The sequence below is a fragment of the Suricata suricatta genome, chromosome 3 (genome assembly GCF_006229205.1).
Source record: "Suricata suricatta isolate VVHF042 chromosome 3, meerkat_22Aug2017_6uvM2_HiC, whole genome shotgun sequence".
Lineage (NCBI taxonomy): Eukaryota > Metazoa > Chordata > Mammalia > Carnivora > Herpestidae > Suricata > Suricata suricatta.
This window is the reverse complement of record NC_043702.1, coordinates 111372046-111395911: the sequence shown is the minus strand read 5'-3', so window position 1 is coordinate 111395911 and position 23866 is coordinate 111372046. Positions and strand designations below refer to the sequence as shown.

General features: G+C 38.7%; 1 protein-coding gene across 10 annotated transcripts in view; it reads left to right on the top strand.

Moving 5' to 3' along the window:
• CEP170 (centrosomal protein 170) overlaps positions 1 to 23866 on the top strand; it is a 127983-nt gene that overhangs the window by 99664 nt on the left and 4453 nt on the right. For 5 of the 10 annotated variants that reach the window (XM_029934835.1, XM_029934832.1, XM_029934838.1 and 2 more), the window contains 5 exons: positions 5713 to 5947; positions 10848 to 11025; positions 13024 to 13194; positions 17805 to 17893; positions 23584 to 23677. In XM_029934835.1, coding sequence (XP_029790695.1) covers positions 5713 to 5947; positions 10848 to 11025; positions 13024 to 13194; positions 17805 to 17893; positions 23584 to 23677 — 767 coding nt within the window. The remainder of the gene's footprint in view (positions 1 to 5712; positions 5948 to 10847; positions 11026 to 13023; positions 13195 to 17804; positions 17894 to 23583; positions 23678 to 23866) is intronic. The other 5 variants (XM_029934839.1, XM_029934836.1, XM_029934833.1 and 2 more) reach the window with 3 other exon arrangements.

The following is a 23866-nucleotide window of genomic DNA, read 5'->3' as shown; positions in this document are numbered from 1 at the left end:
TGCATCTTCATCTCTATTTAGTACAGAGAAGTGTTGTACTTTTCTCTGTCCTACCATGAGCCATAACGCAAGCTGTTTAGCACTTCCTTCTGTACTGGTCTTCTAGTCCTTAATACATGAGTGCCGTGATTCTGTTCCTCAGCAAGTAACCCGTAGGGTTTACGTGAGATGTGAGCCAAATACGATCACGTGAGCAAGTCTGAGAAGCCACTCAGGATGCCAGAGTATGTCCTTCAAGACAAATTTTGTTTCCTGCTTTGAATCCAGAACTTGATAAACATGAAATTTTCTATATGCAAAAAAGTACCTTGAATTCAACTTACTGAAATTCCCTAGGGTAAATTGAGGTACGTGATTTGGGCCTTCATACTTAACAGCAGAATATCAAATAATCAGAACCATGTAATTCAAAGGCTGGAAGGGTTATTCGGTTCCGGTAACCAAGGGCAGGAGATGAAATAACCCGCCCCGTTTGCAAGGCCTTTTCCTTCCCAGCCTCTTGCTTCTTTCGCATCTAGTCTGGCTCTCAGAAACAGACTCTGCCTGCTTGCTTGCAAGCTGCCAGAGGATGCCTGGGATCTACTCGATTACTTTGAGGAGTATAAACAAGGCCACTGTACAGTGGGTTAGGTATATTGTTCACTGTAATCTGTGTAATTCTGATGTTCTCTGTTCCACCGTCTGAGCCTAAAGCCACTTTGCGATCTGGGATTGTTAATGCACATTCTCTCAAGATGCACATTTATATCTTATTACATCTTATCTGGAAAGACAATGGCTAGGGTCTTTTAGTCAGTGGTAAGGTACTGAAACAGTTATATTGGATAGGTAATAAAACAACAGTAAGAAAAACAGACATTTTTTTGGTCTAGTGGCTAATTGGGTGTCTTTGATGTTGTGACATTTCTATTTAAGATAATTATAATATCTTAAATGGAAAAGGAAAATAAAAAGTCTTAGCTTTTGAAATACAGTTTAAAAGAATGTAAAATCATACTGGTCAGTGTTGTACAAAATGTAAATTTTAAAGAACTTAGAAATATCTGAACCCAGAGCCTGTGGTACGTCCGGATTGGCATATGTGACAATAATTCTGTAATGCTTCAAATTTCATATTTTAGGCCATGTCTTAAAAAGTTTTTCAGGGGCACCTGGGTGGCTCAGTCGGTTAAGCCTCTGGCTTCGGCTGAGGACAGATCTCACATTCATGGGTTTGAGCCCCACGTCAGGCTCTGTGCTGACAGCTAGCTCAGAACCTAGAGCCTGCTTCTGGTTCTGTCTCCTTCTCTCTCTGCCCCTCCCCCTCTCATGCTCTGTCTCTCTCTGTCTCAAAAATAAATAAAACATTAAAAAGTTTTTCAAAGAAATGTGTATGATAAAAATAGAAGATTGGAAATACCTGATTTGAAAACACAGAGAGTAAAAGTTCTTTTATGCTTCTTTAATTCTGATGTAATTTGCTTTTAGAAAAGTTTAGCCCCTACTCTTCCTGCCCCCAGTTCCTTCAGTGATCCTTCAATATCAAGTTACATTAAAGTATCCAGATTTATTTTGAGGTGATGCTTTTAAAACTAAGTGTGCTGAGTTACCAAAACAAAGAGGTTGGTTTTCATTATGTTTTAGGTGCACATTCTAAAAAATAGTATCATTTTAACATCCTTAGAATTTTTTTAGACTAATTTCTCATTTTTATTCTAAACCTCAGATTTTATAGATGGTAGGAATGAAGTGTTGGGCATGCATGGCTTCAGTTATTTCTTCCTCCAGGTCAAAGATCAATATCAAGCACTGTTGGGGATCTTTTCCCCAAAAGATCTTCTGCGACATGCTTACAAACACACATGTAAAATATGTTTGTGGTTTTGTTTCCCACAAAGATATTCTGGTAGAAAGTGTGAAAATGCAGTGTTTGTTTCCTGAAATGTGTTTGTTACATCTGTATTTGTGACTGTGTTTTAAGGCCAACAAAGCGTTGGTTGACAGTAAAAGAAATCCTAGCATTAACAAATGAATAATCCTACAAACTCTTTCTCCCTTTTTAAATTCTGGATGGTATGTTTCCATAGTGAATATAGTGGTTGATTATTTCCACAAGAGGAATGCTGTATAATTTCATAACTAAAATAAGTTTTATAGTTAGTATAACAAATAATTTTCAGGTTAGCTATAAAGTTAATTACACTGATCTTAGAACTCTGGTTTTATTACATGTGCTGTGCAGCACTTCACCAACTAAGAAGCCTCTTGGCATTTGAAAAAGCTTCTACATCAGTTTTCAATTTAATGGTTTATCTGAAATGCCTTAGTAGTACCACTGTATCAAATAAGTCTAATGCTATACAATTAAATTTAATCCTATATAGGATTTCACCCAAAAAAAATAAAATTCAAGAAGTAGCATTCTTCTTCATGGGTAGAAATCACAAAAATTACTGTTCTGTGAGAAATTGAGGCTTTTTATAAAGAAGAATTAGCCTAACTGGAATACTTTTTTTTTTAAGTAAAGATTTTCTGGGGTACCTGGGGGCTCAGTCAGCTAAGCGTCCAACGGTTGATCTTGACTCAGGTCATGATCTCATGATTCATGAGCTGGAGCCCCATGTCAGGCTCTGCGCTGACAGTCAGGAGCGAGTCTCTCTCTCTCTCTCTCTCTTGCTCTCCTTCTCTCTGCCCCTCCCCTGCTCACTGACTCTCTCCGAAGATAATAAATAAACTTTATAAATAAATAAATAAGACATCTAACATTTAATTATAAAGTACTTGGAATACCAACAAATGAGCTTTGAACTCTGGAAGTTAGTAGACTCGGCGCAAACTTGAAGTAAGGCAAGACCTACTTCTGTAAACTGAAGAATTTATACTGATGTTTAAGGTTATTATATTCCACAATTCTATGAAATAAGTAGGCATTAGGGAAAGGTAAAAACATTTCAACTTTTAAGTTTACTCTGCAACAACTAGCAGATGGCAGGGATCTTTTTCTTCAGATAAACTGTGTCGCTGCTGCAGTTTAGGAGCAAAGATTAAGAAAGCAAAAGGTATTGGATGAAGTTCTTTAGAAATAACTGGCCCTGACATTAAACCCCTTCCTGGTCTCTTGTCCACTGGGTAGCAGTCACTTCCCCTGGTCTCAGCTCCACTCTGTGCTCTTGAACGCACAGAGCAGTGTCTAGACAACTGAGCCCTGCATCTGAGCACGCCCTGTGTGCGGGTTTCCAGTGGCAAAGATAACCCTTATTCAGTTGAAGGGTTCTTAATCCTATTTTCATTTCTCTGCTGTACACTTAGTTTTTTTTTTCTCATTTTGCCCTGAATTTTAACAGAACAGACCTAAAAATGTTACCTTTCAGTTTTCAAAATCGACTTTGTCTTTATGGTTGCTTTTCTTTATAAAGATATTACTGAACCTCACTATTCTTACCAGGTAGTAAAGATAGACCTGTAAAAGTAAGTGGGAACTTTATGAACGTCATTCAGAGAAAAAGTTTCTCTCTTTTTTCCCCTCAAATATGTAATTATTTTCTCAGCTTGAGACTGAAACTATTAACAGTTAATTGTAATGTAGCTCTACTTACATCTGGTCGCCTGACAGTGAGCACTTGGTTCTTGGTCTCGTTCTGCCCCCTGTACTGTCCCACTCATGAGCATGCCAGGCATTGATGCCTTTCTTTCTGACTTACCTCTAAGGGAACTACCTGAGCTCCATCACACCTATTTACTATCTCCTGCAATTTATTAAAACTCTTTGTCAGTGGTTTTGTGTACACTCCAAACAATTTTCAATTGTATGGTTTCTGTAGTTCCCAAATCTAAAATCAGGAAATTTAATCTAAGAGATGATCTTTTTTTCTTATTTTTGAACTTGTTTTTTCTGGATAACATTCTAAGGTAGCAAAACAAACATCTAATGCTTAGTGAAATGCCTTTGTTACAATATAGATATTTTGCAATATTTCTAATTGTTTTCTAAAAGTTTTTTGCTCTTACTGCTAAATGTTCTCTAAAATTGTTTTCAAGTCTTAGGGTCAGCTCAATTCATAGGATTTTTCAGATGTCTGAAAATTAGTAATTTTCCACCATGGTAAAAGTATTTTTATGTTACTGAATGATCTTGGTAAAACCAGAAAATATATTGACTGCCACCTTCAAAAGGCAGTATGAATAATTACCTAGAGTCCTACACATGTGTTCGCACACACTTTTACAAAAAGCCATGGAGTTTCTGCATATCTTCTTATATCCATAAATCTTGTTCCAAGCTCCAGGAGCTTCAAATGGCAGTGTGAATCAGGACAAATAGGTAGGCTCTGATTTAAGGCATATTCCTGAGTACAGATTTCTGTGCTTCTTACACCGACTCTGTGGCAATATGTGTCAGTGTCGTCTGACAGCCGCCTGAGATTTAGAGTCCTAGACGAAAATGTGGTAGAAGAAAAGACAAGAGTGTATAAAATCCCAGTGAAGTAGGATGAAGGAATTCTAGACTTCACCAACCTATGCCCTGCATCAGTTTCTGTTTTAAAGGGGGGGGGGCAGAAAGAGAGAGAGAGAGAAAACTCCTTTAATATTAATGGCAATTGGAATTTATACAACAGGTGCTAAGGTGTTATCACTTAGCCACCAAAAACATCTGCTTTTCACTAGGTTTTTCTTAATTTGAGAAAAGCAAATGGCCAGTAGCTAGGAATTCATTTCTTTATTCAAAAATATTCATTAAACATTTGCTAGCCAGACACTCTGCCGTCCTCGGCATGCAGGAGTAGATCCCTGCCCTTGTGAAGTTTACTGTGAATCAGCCATCGTTGCCCTGGCTTTGGCCTCTGTCTATGCCTCACAGACTGTGGGTTTGGTTCTCGCATGAACAGTACTAGTGCAATTAATCTGTCTTCTGATTTTTCAGATGTGTCAGCAACATCATCTTTTAACTGTCTTTCCTAACCTTAAGCACGCAAGTGGTTGCCACTCTCTTTAATGTGAATATTCACAGCGTTTCCTCTGTGCCTCACGTGCTGGTGCTTGTGCGAATAGCTTTGTAGAGCTTCACTCCTCGTAGGCCTCCGCCGTTGTCTGGTCTCACCGTGTGCTTTCCGTGTCAGAGCAGCAGCGAGTTGCACTGAAGATGCTTTGTTGTGTTTTACCATGTAAAAGATCTTTTCCAATCATAGCATATCAGGATGTTGAATGACAGAGGTAATGTTTTTTTCTGCCATAGAAGCATAATTTCCACAGCAGGAATTATGCACATTTGTATGTTGGGAAAAGACGATTTACCATCTCCATGTTGAAAGTCCATGTGGCATGAGGAAATCTTTTCCCTGTTTCTGTTGTTGTTGTTACTGTCGTTTTCTAAAAAAAAATCCACATCATCACTCAAATGACAACTATTTGCAATTATGAAGTACCCAAGTTAAACATTTATGAATAGAGCTTGCTTAGTTGTTGATCATTAGTGAATTTCTCATCTGAATGTTTTATTCATCATCCTATGGAAAACATGGTCTTCCGGTTGTTTGTAATTCCTCATTGTTTTTAATCCACCAAAGTATATTGTTTCTATCTATAAGGAGTAGTAGACTTATTTTCGTGAGGTATGTGTATGTCAGGTATTGAAAATTGTGCTGTGTGTGTCTCGTGGTGTTTTTGAAATCATGATTTTTATCTCCTTTAAAGGGTAACATAATAATTCTTTTTTTAATAATTAAACTAATTTAGTAAATTCAAGATGGAGGCGCTTTCCTACTGATTATGCTTCCACCTCAGAAGATGAATTTGGATCAAACCGTAATTCCCCTAAACATACTCGTCTACGTACTTCTCCAGCCCTGAAAGCCACTCGGATGCAGAGCTCTGGGTCAGCAGTGCCCACTAGTTCTTCATTCAAGCACCGGATAAAAGAACAGGAAGACTACATCCGAGATTGGACCGCCCATCGAGAAGAGATAGCCAGGTTGGTTCTGACTGGATTATATTTAACGGCTGGAATTTCGTGTCAGTGTTTCAACTCGATAACAAACAGTACTTTTATTGGATTTATACAAATAGTCCAAGAAGTGAAATCCTCAGGTAGCGAGGCACATAGTTCTGTCCAAAGTGTTGCTCTCCACCCAGTTTCCCTGGGTTGGTGTCTTTAATGCTTTTATTTGCTACTAAGCATCTTGTAGAACTAATTTATTTTGCTTGCAACCCCCTTTCTTGTCTCTAGGAGAGATGCTGATGAATTAATACCACTTTTGAAAGGTAGTGTCAGCTACAGAATTAAGAATTGTGCAGCTACATTTTTGAGTACTTTCCTTTTATGTTTCAAAAGAGGCAGCAGCATACTTGTTGGAGATACATGGCTCTTATTCTCGGTGGAGGACTAGAGGGAGTGGGTTTTTACTCCCACGTCTGTGAAGTCTTGAGTTACAGTTTAATTCAACGCTTTATTAATTGTTCTGAATATTAAATGTGCTTATTTCATCCTTTAGGTTATTTGATAAAAAGTAAAATTCATGCTGCAGATGTGATTTTTTTTAATGTTTATTTTATTTTTGAAAGAGAGAGACAGAGTGTGAGCAGGGAGGGGAAGGGGCAGAGAGAGAGGGAGACACAGAATCGGAAGCCGGCTCCAGGTTCTGAGCCGTCCGCACAGACCCTGATGCAGGGCCTGAGCTCAAGAACCACGAGATCACGACCTGAGCCGAAGTGGGACGCTCACCTGACTGAGCCCCCCAGGCGTCCCTGCAGATATGATCTTTAACGAGTGCCTTATCATGTCTGAACACTGAGGATAGGCTCTACTCAGACAGATGCTATTGTAGTTAAAATATGGTTTTTTTCATTTTGTAAGATAACTAAATTTTACTGCATTATACCATATTTCACCTAAACATCTTCCCCATTTTTTCTGCTAGTTTTTTCTGCTTTCAATTTAAGACCCTAAACTTAAAGTTTTACATTTGGTAACATTATTAAAAAATGTAATATGTAATAGCCATAGATGCTTTTTAAAACAATAAACTCCTAACCATAATTTAATGGTGTTTATCTTTTATTTCCCCCTTTTTTTCCCTTTACTCTGTTGCCTTCTGTGAATTATAATTTTTCTGGCTTACTACTTCAATGTAATGTTTATGGTTTTGGTTCTTTATTGACTATCATAATTGCTTTTAATTGCTTATTCTTTGAGAACATGCCCTTTTAATCTCCCTGTGCTTCTTAAACATTTTTATCTTACCACGTAAATCGCTTTTTGAGAGACTAATTATTGGAGCGTTGTAAGCTGGTTCCAGTTAAGGGACGAGCATATAGATGTGCCTAGGGACCCCAGAATTATTAGGGTCTACAGAACGGCTGCAGTGAGGGAGTTTCTACCGCTTTCTGTTCTCGTGGGCACTGCTGACCTGGCTCTCCTCCTGGGGCGGGGGTGGGGGGCGGCCTGCAGCTCAGGGGGCACCTGTCTGCTTCCCGTCAGGGGGCCACCTCTCCTTCCTGGCCCCCAAAGAGAAAAGAGATGCCGCGGAGGGGAAAGTGCACGCACGGGACCTGTAGGTGACCCTTTCCCTTGGTTCCGTCTTGATTATGTGCATTTTACTATTCCTGTCTCTGCGTATCTTGTTACCGGTAGTGGGACTGCTGAGGGGCCAGGCCTTTTAACTCCCAGTGACTTCATGCCTTTATCCCTCTGGTTTGGTAAGTAGCGCTGTGCTAATAAAACTTGCCTTTGGGATTTTAATTTTTTAAGGTGTATTTTTCAGACATATCTCTGAAAGCAATGAAAGCAGATGGATTGCAAAACTCCAAATAAAATGTGTGCATCATTTTAGAATTTCCCCTTCTAGCAGATTTGATGGGGGTGGAGACTGAGAATTAAGAATGAGGATTACAAACTTAAAGGCTGAAAAACAGTACAGATACAAGAGATGTAAAGAAATACATTATTATAAAATATTCTAGCGAGTATAACTTAGAAGCTTACGTAAGCTCAGATTTAACAACCTCGTGAATAGGTCCATACTTTACATTGAATCATAAATCTGTTACCTCTACTTGAAGATATTTATAACTTTGATTTTCTTAATAATTCTGCCTTTTAGAATTCCTAATGCTGGTTTTAGTAGGTGCCGAGATTTTGAAGCAATGTGAATTTAAAGTCTGGTGTCTATATTGTTGAGTCGACTTTCAGATACAGATTGTTGTGTAGAGAAATCGCTGGCATACACACCATATACTCGCAAACGAAGAGGAGGCTCTGGGTGCTGACCTGGCAGACAGTGTGTGTTCTGTATACGTTAGAGTTGTTCGTATGAATGGAGTTGTTACTGCATAACCTGCTGACATTGCTGTTGTCTGGTTTTTTAACTCATTTTTTTCTAATTAACTCCTTGTGCCTTCTGCAAGTATCAGAAGCTCCATTGTACAAATGTCGGCATAAAAAACTTGAACGCAAAAAAATAGATTTTTGGATAAGCTCATGCTTATCTATTTTTTATCTCATTAAGCTTGGTTATTCTCTTATCCTACTTCATTTATTTCAGAAATGCAAAAAATGAATATATTATCTACGAGAACACTTCAAACTCTCAGAAAATTGTATCCACAGTTAACAGACTTTTAAAAAGTATATGGGATGATTACGTGAGATGTGGCATGACATAATAAAGCGAGCTAGTTACGCCACTTGGCCGTTTGTGACTTTGAGCAAACAATGGTTGCGTACTTCTCGTAAGCCTTGTTTTCCTCATCTGTGAATCAAGATGGTGAGAACTTCCTCCTGCAAGGTGGCTGTGAGGAAGTCAGCTGAGGAGTATAAGCTTCTTTATGTCAGTGCTCTTAATCAAGCGGTGGTTTTGACTGTGCCAGACGTGATGGTGCGCGTCACAATTGCCGTCAGCTTATGAGAGCAGGGGCCCTCTCTGCTTCGCCATCGTTACAGCCCTTAGGCTACAGCACAGTTCCCGGAACATAATAGGAGACCAGAAAATATTTATTGGTGTTCTTCCTACCTTTTTGTTTTGATTAAGTAAAGGAAGTGACTGCAGATTGGTCTTGTTAGTCCATAAGCTTCCGTTTAGCCCCTCTTTAAATCTGTAATTAAAATATTATTCTATTATTGCATTCCTTGAAAGGTTTTCAAGGTTACATTTTGCCCAAGGTAAAAATGTTACTTTGTGTCTGCTTTCGATTTTAAAGTTGCAGAAGCATTCACGTGAGCCTCTGTCATTTCAGAACCTTCCTTGCGGAAGTAGCCAAATTGAGTTCAGTAAATCCATACCTTAGAAAATTTTCAAGTCTCATTGAATTGAAATCTCTTTGAGAAAAACAGGAGTATCAGTGGTAGATTATGTAAGTTTCTCCCTTTAAAAAAAATCAGTAAAAGAAATAAAAAAATTTTTTTCATTTGCTTATCCCTGACAATATTTATTTAGTTCTTCAGTCTGTATGGCTGATGACACAAATAAATGGCTCTCTGGGAATGAGCTCTGAACCTGGGATGTGGCCCTCTGCCTTAGCTATTTGGAAGTTGTGTTGTCAAGAGCAAGCCTCTCCCCTTCTCTGAGACTGTGTCCTCATTCACGTTCACTTAAGAGAAGACCTGCCGCGCAGGAACTCTGCCCTGCAGCGCGTCCTGTGTCAGGGTTACCGACCTCTTTGGCCATGTGGCGAAGCTCACGGAGCTCTTCTCTGACCGGTGCCACCCTCCTCCTCCTCCTCCTCCTCCTCCCCTTCCTCCTCCTCCTCCTCCTCCTCCTCCTCCTCCTCCTTCTTCTTCTTCTTCTTCTTCTTTAATGTTTATTTATTTTTTGAGAGAGAGAGCGGGAATGGGGGAGGAGCAGAGAGAGAGGGAGACAAAGAATCTAAAGCAAGCTTCAGGCTCTGAGGCTCTGAGCAGCCAGCACAGAGCCCGACAACGGGGCTCAAACCCACAAGCAGTGAGATCATGACCTGAGCTGAAGCCGGACACTTAACAAACTAAGCCAGAACAGTGCTTCTACATGCATAATCTTATAGGGCTCCTGCGGGGCTCAGTCAGTGAAGCATCTGACTCGTGATTTTGACTCAGGTCATGATCTCATGGTTTGTGATTTCAAGCTCCATGTGGGGCTCTGAACTGACAGCTGGGGTCCTGTTTGGGATTCTTCCTCTCTTTCTGCCCTTCCCCTGTTTGTGCTTGCTCTCTCTCTCTCAAAATAAAATAAATTTTTAAAAACTTTAAAAAATAAATAAATGCATAAACATAAATAACTAAGTGAAACCAAGTGTTTCAGTATGATTGCCTTTCTTTATAATGTTATCAAAATATTTTTAAAGTGACAGCGTAATACAGGGCTCTTTGTTAACATGCTACATGGAGCATTGTTGCTGGGGTTTAATGATCGCAGTAATCTGGCGGCAGTGATGACGAAAGGCTCTGGGACACCCACAGCAGCTGCACTAGGATTTCTGTGGGTGGAAAGACCTCAGTATCACTAAGACCATTGTTGTTTGTTACACGGATTGTCACTGAAAGAAATGCTAAGCTTCAGGTGGAGGTTAGTGAAAGTGAAGTTGTGTTTGCTCCTTCTTCCCCAGGCTCCGGGACCCCTTGGGTTCCGGTCACCACGCCTGAGAACTACGATCCGTTAATGTTGGTCATTCATATCAGCTGTGTTTTCAAAGACCTATCACTACTTCAGGGTGTTTAACATGTTTTTCAAAGTGACATGTGAAATTTAATTTTATTAATTTTTTGGAATTAAAGCCTAAAGCTTTTCTGAGTACAGACCTTTAACTAGATATACAGCTTATGTAACGGATTCTATCACAAATGATTGTTCGAGAGCTGTTATTTTAAAGGGATTAACCTTCTTTTCTAACACTGTCCCCAGGATTAGCCAGGACCTCGCCCTCATCGCGAGGGAGATCAGCGATGTTGCCGGAGAGATAGACTCGGTCACGTCCTCGGGCACTGCCCCCAGCACCACAGTAAGCACTGCGGCCACCACCCCGGGCTCTGCCATAGACACTAGAGAAGAGGTAGGAGATCTTCATGGACAGATGCAGAAGGTTCTTCCTTTTCTTTGTTTCTTTTGCTTTTAGCCTTTTGCTGAGTTTATTTTTAGTTACACCCACCCTCCCTGTGTGCATGAAGCTCTGCATTTTCCAACTTTGGTTTAAAATTTTTCTTTTTATGTTTTTGTAACAAAACTAGCAAAGGCGAACATTTGGTCTACTCTTCCACGCAGCTGTAAAATTATTTAAAACCAGTACTTTGCCTGCCAATTAATTACTGGTGTATAGTCTCACTGGAAAATATGAATATAAATGACATCTGAAAGGCAAACTAAAATTCGATAAATATATAACTTTTCCATAAAATCTGGCTATGAAAATACTCCAATTAAAAAGGCATTTTTATATGTAGTTGGCTAGTAGATACCTCTACAATAAAAATAAAAAGTTCTAGTTTCCACTACTTTAAATAATTCTGTTGAAAATTACATGTATGTGCTTAAGTATGCTTTGAAAACTGAAAGATACACACGTAGATGCACAAAGATATGTATGCATACACACCCACATGCAAACACATGCATATTCAGTTTTGAAACTTTCCTGTGAGTTCTGGAAGGCCAGGGAACACATATAGACCATTGCCCTCCCCAACCAGTGCCTCTTGCTCTCTGGCTCCTGGGGGAGCTATTTACATAACATTACCCTAGAAGGTGCTTTTAATGGATAATCAAAATAGATGCTACTCTGCCATGTTGGCTCTTCTTGATCTGGTGCAGAAATATAAGCAAAAGATTGGCATGTGAGAGAATGAATTAAAAGTTTTATTGTGACAAAGCCACATTCTTTTGTGCTATAATGTCAGAAATGAGTAGTTAGACACTGCAGGGCTGCAAAGCTGAAAATATTTATTATCTAGCCTTTTACAGAAAAAATGCCAGCCTCTAATGTGCTTCCTCAATTTTATAAAATAACATCCTCAATAGTAGCTCCAAACTGCTAGCCTTTTTAACAGATTTGATTTTGACAAACTCTGTTAATAATCTATTCCTTTGCTTTTTGTCACATTCCTTTTATAATCTAGTTTTTTAATGGTCATTTTTGTTGTGGGTTTTTTTTTTCCCCCTTCATGTGTTGTCTGATTTCGTGAATCTGTGTAGAGTTTTGTTACCACACTGATCAATTGTAAATGTATATAAAATCATCCTCATTGGTGACAAACAAAAGGATCTTCTTGGTGGCAAGACATACACAATTCTTCTGGTGCATTTAAAATTATGAAGACATTATTTTCTCAGCTATCTAACGAAATGTTGCCTAACATGATTATACACTCACATAGGACCCAGTAAAATGACTCATTCATTTCATTGAATAGACTTTCATTTTTCCTTTTTGTTTTATCTTAGAATATTGTACTAAAATGTATTCCTTCTTCAGTAAACCTGAGTTACTTTGTACCGGATGTGTATAATCTGCACTGTGGGTGGCAGTATGTCATTGTCACTAAAATATGTAACTGCTGTAACACTGTTAAAAGTTACCCAAGACCTAAATTCTTATTTTGTGGATTTAAAAATTGTTTCCTTTTGTAAACTTAATTGGAATTTGCAGTTTATGTATTTGTGAAGAAATTTGGCCCCTGGATTTGTGGAGGAAAAAAAACAGAAAAAAACAAGTTAGGAAACTGAAAGGAAAAGAAACATCATTTTACATTGGTAAGGCAATGTGAGGAAAATGAACTTGTCCATCTACATGGCTCCGCTTTTTCTGTTTACCATCTGTTTTCCATTGGGGGAAAGTTATCCATAGAAGGATTGAATTTAACAAAGTTCTGTATTTTGGATTTTAAAAATCTATGTAGATGAACATCTGTTTTATTAAACAGGCACCTTTGAAGGCCTTATAAAAAGAAAGAGTAATTGGTTTATTGAAGATACCATGCTTCTATTACTACCTGAGAATGGAATAACTTCTAATAAAAAAAAAATTATAATGCCCTATCTATACTGCCCAAATTATTCTCATAAGGATCTGCTTTTGTCCTATTAGTTGGTTGATCGTGTTTTTGATGAAAGCCTCAACTTCCGAAAGATCCCTCCATTAGTTCATTCTAAAACACCAGAAGGAAACAACGGTCGGTCTAATGATCAAAGACCTCAACCAGCAGAGCCTCCCGATCACTTAACAATTACAAGGCGGAGAACCTGGAGCAGAGATGAAGTAAGTAAACCCCAGACTAACACATGGCAGAGGAAACATGTCCTGTTTTAGGAAGAGGAGGAAACTGTTCAGTAAGTGGGACTGGGGACAAGCACTTGCCCTACGAGTAGAGTGAAGTTTCATCTTGACATTGTATCATGTACAAAGGATTAAGTTTCTAATGGGCAAACGCGAAACTTTAAAACTTTTAGTTAAAAGTATAGGTAGGTATCTTTCAACATTGTAATAGGTGATTTCTTAAACGACACAAAAACCTTTGAAATAAAAGACTAATAAATTAGAGTATATTAAAAGACTGTGGAAAAATATAGTCACTGAAGGAGTAATATACAGAATATGTAAAGAAGTCCCTACCAATCAATTAAACAAGGCAAAAACAACCCAACCGAAAAATCTCCAAAAGACATGAATAGCATTTCACTGGAAAGAAATTACCTAATATCTACAAAATAGAGATGATCAACTTCATGAGTATTCAGAGAAATACATTTCAGGGCTAAAATGTGATTCTTATTCAATGGGCAACAAGTTAAAGTCTTAATATATTAAGTATTAGAGAACTTGGATATATAGACTCTCTTTTTTGTTTCTGGTAGAGGTTAAATTGCCACACTTTGGAAAAACAGTTTGACATTATTTTGTTAGGTTAAACGTAAACATGTCACATGATCATATCACACAGATTTACCTCTAGTACCTGCTCACGAGAAGCCCGTTCTTATTGACAAAAGAAGTCACGCCAAAGAGTACTTACAGTACCACTGTGGGCCTAGCAAAAACTTGGGAACAGTCTGACTTTTTATCAGCAGAAAAGAGAATGTATAAACTGGTATGTTCACAAATTGAATACTTAGTAATCAAAACAAATGAAGTACAGCAATATGCCACAGTCTGGGTGAATTTTAACAATGTAACATTAAACAAAAAGAGTAATTCTCAAAAGAGCATATATAATGTGATTCTCATATATTTTTTAAAAATGAAAAGATATACTTAGGACAGAAATGGATGTAAAAAATGAAAAAGAAGGAAAGCAAGGGAATGATGAATGGGATTCAAGATACTGTTCAGCTTGGGCAGAGGGCAGTAGGGACATGGGATGGAGGAAACCATAGGCCTGGACTATGTCGGCCAGCTATTTCTGCCTAACAAACCACAAGAATGCCACTGGCATCTCTAGAGCAGTAAGCCTAAATGTATCACATACCTGTGGGTTAACTGGTACAGCTCAGCTGGACAATTAAAAGTTACAACCTGGGTGGGTCCAGTTGGTTAAGCATACGACTTCAGCTCAGGTCGTGATCTTGCCCCACGTCAGGCTCTGTGTACTGACAGTTCAGAACCTGGAGCCTGCTTCGGATGCTGTCTCCCTTTCTCTCTGCTCCCACCCCACTCATGTTCTGTGTGTGTGTGTGTGTGTGTGTGTGTGTGTGTGTGTGTGTGTGTTTGTGTGTGTCTCAAAAATAAACTAACTTTGAGATATCTTTTAAAAAAAGTTATAGGTTGAGTCCAGGTCTAACTCATGTGTCTCTCTATCACCTGGATGAGTGGGCATATCAGAAACATCAGAGAGCAAGCCCTACCACGCAGGCACATTTCACGTGCATGCCATGTGTGCTACTGTCCCATCGGTGAGACCAGGTCCCACAGATAGAGGTCAGAGGCCAGTGTCCTCTTCCTATAGCTTCAGGAGTAAATGGCTTACTGTTGCATTGTAGCCTTTGGGCTGTTGGGTTCATACGTGCTTATTACATTATTCAAGAGAAATAAAGAAAAAGTGGTCCAAATTGGACTGGTAAGCTATGTCAGGAATCAAGAACTGTGATTAGGGGCTCCTGGGGGGCTCAGCCGGTTAAACGTCTGACTTTGGCTCAGGTCATGACCTCCCAGTTCCTGAGTTGAGCCCCACATTGGGCTCTGTGCTGATAACTTGGAGCCTGGAGCCTGCTTCCGATTCTGTGTCTCCCTCTCTCTCTGCCCCTCCCCCTCCTCAAAAATAAACATTAAAAAAAATTTTAAAGAATTGTGATTAATTCTGTGTACCTGTGAACCAATGCAGATAAAAATTATTAAATTATTTTTATAAATTAGCTTAAAATAAATGTGGCAGTGACAAATCAAGTAAAGAGGTTTATTGAAAAGGTTTATGATAATGGAAATTAGATGAAATGAGCTTGGGAAACATTCAAGGGTATAGTTTGGTTTACTCACCAAAGAACGGTTATTTCAAGCCGCACCATGGAACGGGCTCATTGAGGGCGCGCCGTGGTGGTGCAGGTAGAAACCATAGCGCGCGGCAAGAGAAGGATGTAGAGAGCAGCAGTGGGCAAGAGTGTTGGCCATAGGCTGGCATCTGTGAATCCCTGGATTTAAGGATCAGGAGCTACAAGTATGTAGGAATATGTATGTTTGCATAATAAGTAAGTGGGAAAAATGTCCCAGTGAGAAAGCACACGGCTACCTCTGTGACTGCCACGGCAGCATACTAGATGCATTTGTTTTTTGTGTCTTTGTTTTTTAATTCTTTGAGAGAGAGGGCACGTGTAAGTGAGCAAGGGGCAAAGAGAGAGAGAATCCCACAAGGGGCAGAGTGAGGGGGAGAGAGAGAAGTGGGGCTCACCTGAAGTTGGGCATGGTTTACCCTAAGTGAGGCTTGTGTGTTTGGCCCAGACCAGGGCTGGCGCCCACCCGCAGAGGGGCTTGAGCTCACCCAGTGTGAGACTCTCACTCAGAAACCCTGAGATCATGACCGGAGCCAAAGTCAGATTCTTAACAACTGAGCCACCCAGGCGCCCCTTAGATGCTTTTAAAACCCACTTCCTGTCCTGGACTAAGTGGTGTACGTCTTCTACCCTTGTTTTGGCTCATTTTCTCAACGCTCACAAAATGCCATTATGTGTATGTAGCATTTACTGCCTGTATGTTGCTGATCACCACCCGCCCCCCGACTTTAAACCTTGTCATTCTCAGGTTCTCGTTTTCCATGGTTCCTTCCTTATTTATGCCACCCTTCGCTGAACTCCCTTTCATTAGAATTTGCATCACACCAAATCACAAAATTTAGCACTTATGTTCTTTTAAATAAAATATACAACAATTTTTCCTTTATACTTTTAATTCCTTCACTAGCCTTTAAAGCTTCTTAACCTCCAAGTCCATATCTTACTTCCTGGATTGTCTTGCAGAGTCTAAATACAGTTTTGAAATACAAGGAAGTGATTTGGGAACCCACTTCTAGCTCCAAGTGCAGTCCTTTTTCTGGCTTCTGGAGACCAAATCCAGTCTGCCACCTGTTTTTATAAATAAAACAGTGTCTAGGGGCGCCTGGGTGGCTCAGTTGGTTAAGCCTCTGACTTTGGCTCAGGTCAGATCTCATGTTCGTGGGTTCGAGCCCCGTGTCAGGCGCTGTTCTGACAGCCAGCTCAGAGCCTGGAGCCTGCTTCCGGTTCTGTGTCTCCTTCTCTCTCTGCCCCTCTCCCTCTCATGCTCTGTCTCTCTCTGTATCAAAAATAAATAAAACATTAAAAAAATTAAAAAAAAAACACTGTCTCAGCGTAGCCACGCCTCCTCGTTTGCCTATTATCCATGCTACTTTCACAACAGTGAATTTAGTAGTTGTTGTGACAGAGAACAGGTAACATGAAACTTTCACTCTCTGGCCCTTTACAGAAGTCTGCCAAGCCCAAGTTTTGCCAGTAAGTTTGAAGTAGGGTGGTACCAACCTCCATCATAGAAATTTAACCTTTTGAGTAAATTTTTTAAACATTTGTTCATTTTTGAGAGAGAGAGACATACACAGAATCTAAAGCAGATTCCAGGCTCTGAGCTGTCAGCACAGAGCCCGATACAGGGCTTGAACTCATGGACCATGAGATCATGACCTGAGCTGAAGTCAGATGCTTAACTGACTGAGCCACCCAGGCGCCCCTCCCCTGAGTAAAAATTATCTCTCCCACTAGACTCTGCTCCAAAGAGCAAGGATTGTAATCTTCTTGATTTCTACATTCATATTATTTGTGAAAGAATAGATAATAAACTTAGCATTCTAAATTATTTATATTTCCTCTTTTACGATTATTTGAATTGGAGGCAGGGGAGATAGGATCATGATAGTCATCGAAGATAAGACAATATGGATTGTTTTTTAAAAGAGGTATGACCAAAGTAACATGGAACCTCCACCAGTTTTTTTTTTTTTTTTTTTTTGATACAGAGAGAGACAGAGCATGAGAGGGGGAGGGGCAGAGAGAGAAGGAGACACAGAACTGGAAGCAGGCTCCAGGCTCTGAGCTAGCTGTCAGCACAGAGCCTGATGCGGGGCTCGAACCCACGAACGTGAGATCTGACCTGAGCCGAAGCTGGAGGCTTAACCGACTGAGCCACCCAGGCGCCCCTCCACCAGTTATTTTTAAAAAAGGAACTTCTTTGTTAATATTTCTCTTTCTCAATTTAGTTATACTTAAGTATACTTAATTCTAATTACATTCTTCATTGATCTTTTATTAAAATTAGCATAAATACTAAATGCCCCTAATCACAATGGGCTGTGACTGGTGTTCTCCATGGTTTATAATACAGTGGTAATAACTTAATTTCTTTGGATGTTTCAGGTCATGGGAGACAATCTGCTGCTGTCGTCCGTCTTTCAGTTTTCTAGGAAGATAAGACAGTCTATAGACAAAACCGCTGGGAAGATCAGGTACTGTTCTGTTACTGAGACCTCCCGGCTCCCACCAACAGACACGCGTTCCGCTGTGTGTAGGCCCACCGCCCCCACGGCCAGCGGGGGCTCGTGAAGCCAGGACCCCGCTCCTTCCCATTTGTAGGGACAAGTAACAGCCGTGAGCTAGATCACGTGAAGGGGGCAAAAAGGGAAAGAAATGTCCTAAATAATCAGCCCTTTATAATTGAGAGTTAACCGCTCTAATTACTTAGGTTGATTTTATTAGTGACCAGGAACAGTTTACTCCTGCACAAAATGATAGTAAGTATTTAACAGACCTTTGAGGTGGCTTTTATAAGACCTGAAAGTGGAGTCTAACTGCATCTTCCTCGTCAGTGAAGAGGACAGTGTTGCATCATTTTTTAGAAGCTCAGAATAACTGCCTGCCTGTCTGCTTTGTGCCCGCGAGTACGGGCAGCGTTGGAGCCGAGTGCTGGACAGACAACATGTCTGATTACATTTGGAGATTTCGTTCCCATATAAGATTATTTTAATCAATATTCATTTCATTTATTTATCCCTTTGGTTAATTATCCTTCCGGTATGTCCTAGTTCTAGAATATAATTTTAGTGGAATTAAATTCAGAATAACAATGTTTCCACCTTCAACTTAAGGCATGCCTCCTGGTATTAGGCAGGGACCTTTGTTAGTTCATGTGTAATAACTAATTGATTAGGCCTAAAAATTTTTTTCCCTACAAATTTCAATTGGGTTGGACTTCATTTGTCCGGCTGCATGTTGTGTTGGCATCTCCGAGGACATTGGATAGTTGTGCTGAAGGAGAGCACGTGACTTTTCAGAGCAGGCGGTGGGATCGGCACACTTAGAAGGGGTGTAGCTGCTGGGGACCATGTACGCGTCCCTCCCCAAGTCCCTCCCCCACAGTGCTGCCAAGAGTGCTGACTGCTTCATCATGAAGTGTGATGGAAAGAAGAAGAATCAGCCAAATCAGAAATTACAGAATGTGTTATTTATAAATAGCATGCACTATTTTGATTTCTTTAAAATCAAATATAAGAGTTGGGGAGAGGAAGTGAGGCAAATCATGATGAGAGACTTTTGAATGCTGAGAACAAACTGAGGGCTGAAGAGTGGGGGAGGGAAGGGGAAGGGGGTGACGGTCATGGAGGACACTTGTGGGGAAGAGCACTGGGTGTTATATGGAAACCAACTTGGTAATAAACTATTAATAAAAATAAATAACCCCCCCAAAAATCAAATATGAACCTTAAAATATACCCATTTTCCTAATTTAGAAAGGATCCAATGAAACTATATTGTCTTTGTAGTTTTTAGTCTTTGTGTAACTAGTGATTTTTATAACAAAAAGGAAAAAGGGGTGATTGGGCTTGGTTGAAATAGAAGTTGTGAATAGTAAAATCAGATAATTAAAGCAAAATGATGAAATTAAGACACATCACATGGAGATAGCAGGAAAAGCCAACTTAGTACAGGTGAATATAAGTGTAAATTCCATGAGAGCAGTGGTCTTTGTCTAATTATAAAGTATCCGGAATATACTATGTAACTATTTTGTTAATGAGTGAATATTAAATTACTATTACTTTGTAGGAAAGTTCAGTTTACTTCAAATTTATAGGAAAATGTGAAAATTGATATGGGCAAATTATCTTGGAAAAAAAACGTGGATGGCAACATAATAGTAGTCATTAAAATAACCGTTTAAATGAGTTAAATGTATAGGGTACTCCTAAGAAAAGCCAAACATGCAATCACTGTTAACTGTTAAGGTAATATGCCTTATGTTTCCACTCTGTTTGGAGAGGCTGTTGATAATACGTCACGGAGAACTCTTTTGAAAAGGCAAAGATATTAAGTAAAAGACCAAGGTAAAGAAGAGTAAATATATTATGAGGTCATTTGTAGAAACCTTTAAGAAGTGAACCTGGTGGAAAGAATTATACATATATGAACATTCACATATACACATAATAGGTATTAACATATAATATGTATGTTTCTTGTGAAATATTTGTATTTTTAACCATGTTCTATATTACTTTTGTTAAAATCTGAAAAGTGAAAAAAAGGACAAGCCAATGTAGATTACCTTATCCTTTTTAACCTAAGGAGAATTTAATACTCTTTTACAAGGCAATACTGTGAAGAGATAAACTGGTACATTTTTAAGGGATATCAAGATAAGGGCTTAAGATATAAAAGAAGACTCAGGTATAAAAACTATGTACTTCAGAAATTCATTGATGCTGTGGCTTAATTTCTGATTCCTATAAGTGAAATGGTAAGATATGATGAAGCCATGTCTGAATATGGTTTGTGAATGTAATGTTGCACACAAATACAGTTTTTATCTTGCTTATACATTGAAATAATAGGTTTCATCAATGTTTGATACCTAATGATGGGAAAAACACATTGAACATCATGTTATTGAATTGCAAGACTAGCTATCTAGTGTAAGAGAAATCACTTATATAATTTTTTTCCTAAAACTATTCGAAAAATATTTTTGTAATATACTATATTTAAAGTGTTCTTTAAAAAAAACGATTTTTAAATTTGTTTTAAGCTACTGTGAAGGCAGTTTGCTTTATCTTCCAGTAAACTTAGAAGGATGACCATGTAACTAAATTTTGCATGGTGTTAGGTGGTCAAAGGCTGGATGAAGTAAGAGGGCTAGAGGGTGATGAGAGAGGACACTGGAGAGGTAGGGGAGCGGCCACGTAGTCTGCGTGTGTTAAGGAATTTGGTCTTTATCATAAAAAGCCATGGAAAGTGATACGTTAATAGGGTCCTCTTGATACACCAGTGTTACCATAAAAGTACCATGTAGGTGTCATCATGTGGTCATGTGACCTGCCAACGGGAAAACTCTGAATGACGCCTCCTCGCCTGTAAATGGGGATCCCTTGGTATGTCCTCTCACCTACTGAAATAAAAGTCGTCCTCCACAGTGACCGGGTCCCCATTCACTCACATATTCATTCAGTAGATTTTCATTGTGTCCCTGTCCGATACCATTCTCTCTTCCTGTTAACCATTCCTTCCCACTAAGTATCCTTCTCAGTCCACACTGAGCTCCTCCCTAGTTTCCTCCAAAGAAAACTAATTTTCATAGCTTTAACACTTCATTAAAATTGAGACCAAAAAAATCTCATTCGTTGGTTGGTTGATTTTACTGTCTCAGAAATTTGACAATTTAAAAAGGCTAAAAAAAATATGTAAAAATGCCTCACTCAAGTTAGGTATTTAGTGTTGCCTTCAGTGTGAGCATTGAATTATACTATGTGTAAAGCACTATGGTGAGTTCTGTGGAAGATCCTAAGGCAGATGAAACATCATCCCTACTCTTATGGGGTTTACACTCTGGTCAGGAAGGCGAAGCATATACACAGTTAACTATTGTACAGGGTAGCAGAGGTAGATTGGTGCCCAGTTAGAGGTGAAGACAAAGGAAGGATCACTTCCATTCAGGACAATGAGGGGAGGCTTTATGGAAGGTAGGATTCAAAGATAGATACAATTTTTAATAAGCAAATCTAAGGGAAAGAGCCTGAACCTTTTGTGTAGAGTATCAGGGTAGTTTGGAGAATGACTGGTCCTTAACTCTTATGCCAGGAGTTATAAACTCAAACGCCTACCTGGGCCTAACAATATGTACCAATTTAAATTGCCCCAATACTTTCTATGGGCACAGCTGAAAATGTTGATGCAAGAACTGTCTTACAGTGTTCTCACGATATTCCATTCCAAGCTGCACAGCATGGCCCTCTGTTGGTAGACTATCAGTTTATAACTGGAATTTGCATGTATTAAGGCACTAGAGAATAGAGTGAAAGGCTTAGAATATGAACCACTGACTTTATATTCTAAACCTAACTGCCTTAACAAAAAAGGTGTTTAGCTTAAGAGTTAAATTATTGAATGAAACTATCCTTGGATTTTAATGTGTTTCCATGTGACATTTAGTCTACCGTTTTGAATCTGTAATGTAATACAAAGATCACTCAAAAGCTGTGGATTTTTTCCTGATAGATCTATAATGACGTTTGAACAAAAACCATTTGAACCAGTATTGACCTAGTCTAAAGTAATGTCTTGATCTAGTTTTCTGCTTCCTTTGTATTTAAATATTGTATTAGAATTCACTTCCTAAAGCCAAAACGGTTAGGTTTGACTTCTTAATTCTATACCACAGTATTTACAGGTTATCTTTAAAGTAAGGTTTCCATCCCTTCAGTACTTAGAGCTTTGGAAGAGCTTTGTATGGAGTCAGGAACCTCAGGTGACCATTCTAAGCCATCTTCAAAAAAGCAGGGGTGAAATACGTACTGCTTAACAGTTTGAGAAGCCCAAGCATTATACCCAGTAACCATCTTCTGGCAAAGTTCACTGAATTTTTCGCCCGCTGTAGCTAAGCACAAACTTGCTGTATCATACTAGTCCATTGCGGTTCTCAGCTGGCCCGTGAAATAGTCCCTGTTTTCTTCCCGCCAGTCCTAATGCTGCAAGGACTCTTTTACAAATATCACACAAAGTCCAGAAGTGCCCTAATAACTTTGTATTATGAAAACACCTCTTAGACCGCAGGCAAAGACATGTATTAGCCTTTCAGGCTTAGAAAATTTAACCATCAGAAGCATATTCTTGTATCAGTTTCTAGAACCATTATTGCCCTTTTAAGAAAGGTGATGCATAATTGTAGATGTCCCAGACTTGATTTGATGTTGACGAATTTCATGTTTGCCAAAAGTAAGTTAGACTTGGTGTATTAATCTTTGAAGAAATACGTATAATATAATTTAGTTGAAATACTAAATACTGATCAGCTTCCAATAGTAATAATAATACTTACTTATACAGTGGTGATGTTTATGTAAAGTCAGTTAAACTAGATTTCCAGGCTCAACAAAGAAATTTTAGAAGGAAACCAGAAAGTTGCCTATTATTTCTCTCTCTCTAAAGCTGCTGAGTCCTGTCTCAGAGATTCCAAAGTATTTGGGAGAGAAGGATACCACTTTTGAAAGACAAAACTTTGTGATACTTTTTTAAAATCAGTTAAGATATTTGAGTTTAGTTCCTAACCTAAGGATAATTATCTGTGGTGGCAATTGTTTTTATCAAAAGGATAGTGTCTTAACTCTAATTGGTTATCATATACAAATATACTAACCTGAATTGAGATTGTTAAAGAAAAGCACAGTGAGTACTCCAATTTTAGTCTTTAAAATAATGTTCACACTTTAATCAGTCAGTAATTCGTACCTCATTCACTCTCTGTTCATATTAATTTTGTCTTATATTTATACTGCATGCATTCTGCCTGAACAAAGTTGTGCTAATTAGTAAGTAGCTTATGGTTAACTACAAATATTAGATAAAAATGCTTCGGAGGTGGTGTCATCAACATTTGTTTTCTATTTGGTTTTCAGTAACAAATGAGATAAATGTGAAAGGATGTATGTGTGTATTCATAACCACACACTTGCTTTTTTAATACAGATTTTTCCCATAAATGAGTTAATTGATATATTGGTTTAGTAGTTTATTTACAGTTTATGTAATATTTAATGGTTTCTTTATCCTCATGAAGCTTTGAGGATACCATTGTTTATACTATTGCTAAACATGATAGGGTGTTAAAACATGAAAAGTAAAATGCTTATTTTTTTTTTATTTCTAGAATATTATTTAAAGACAAAGATCGGAATTGGGATGAAATAGAAAGCAAGTTAAGAGCTGAGAGTGAAGTCCCAATTGTGAAAACCTCAAGCATGGTATGAGAATTCCGCTTGAATATTAAAACATTTTAATAGGTTTATTTTAAGTGAATTATATGCTTATTTTTGAAGTGTTTATTGATTTACATTTTTGAAAAGATACAAATACCCAAATTTGGGGAATTTTGTGCCTTCAGCTGTCTTTCTTAGGGGCTTAAAATGTTGATTGCTTCAGAGTTGCAGATG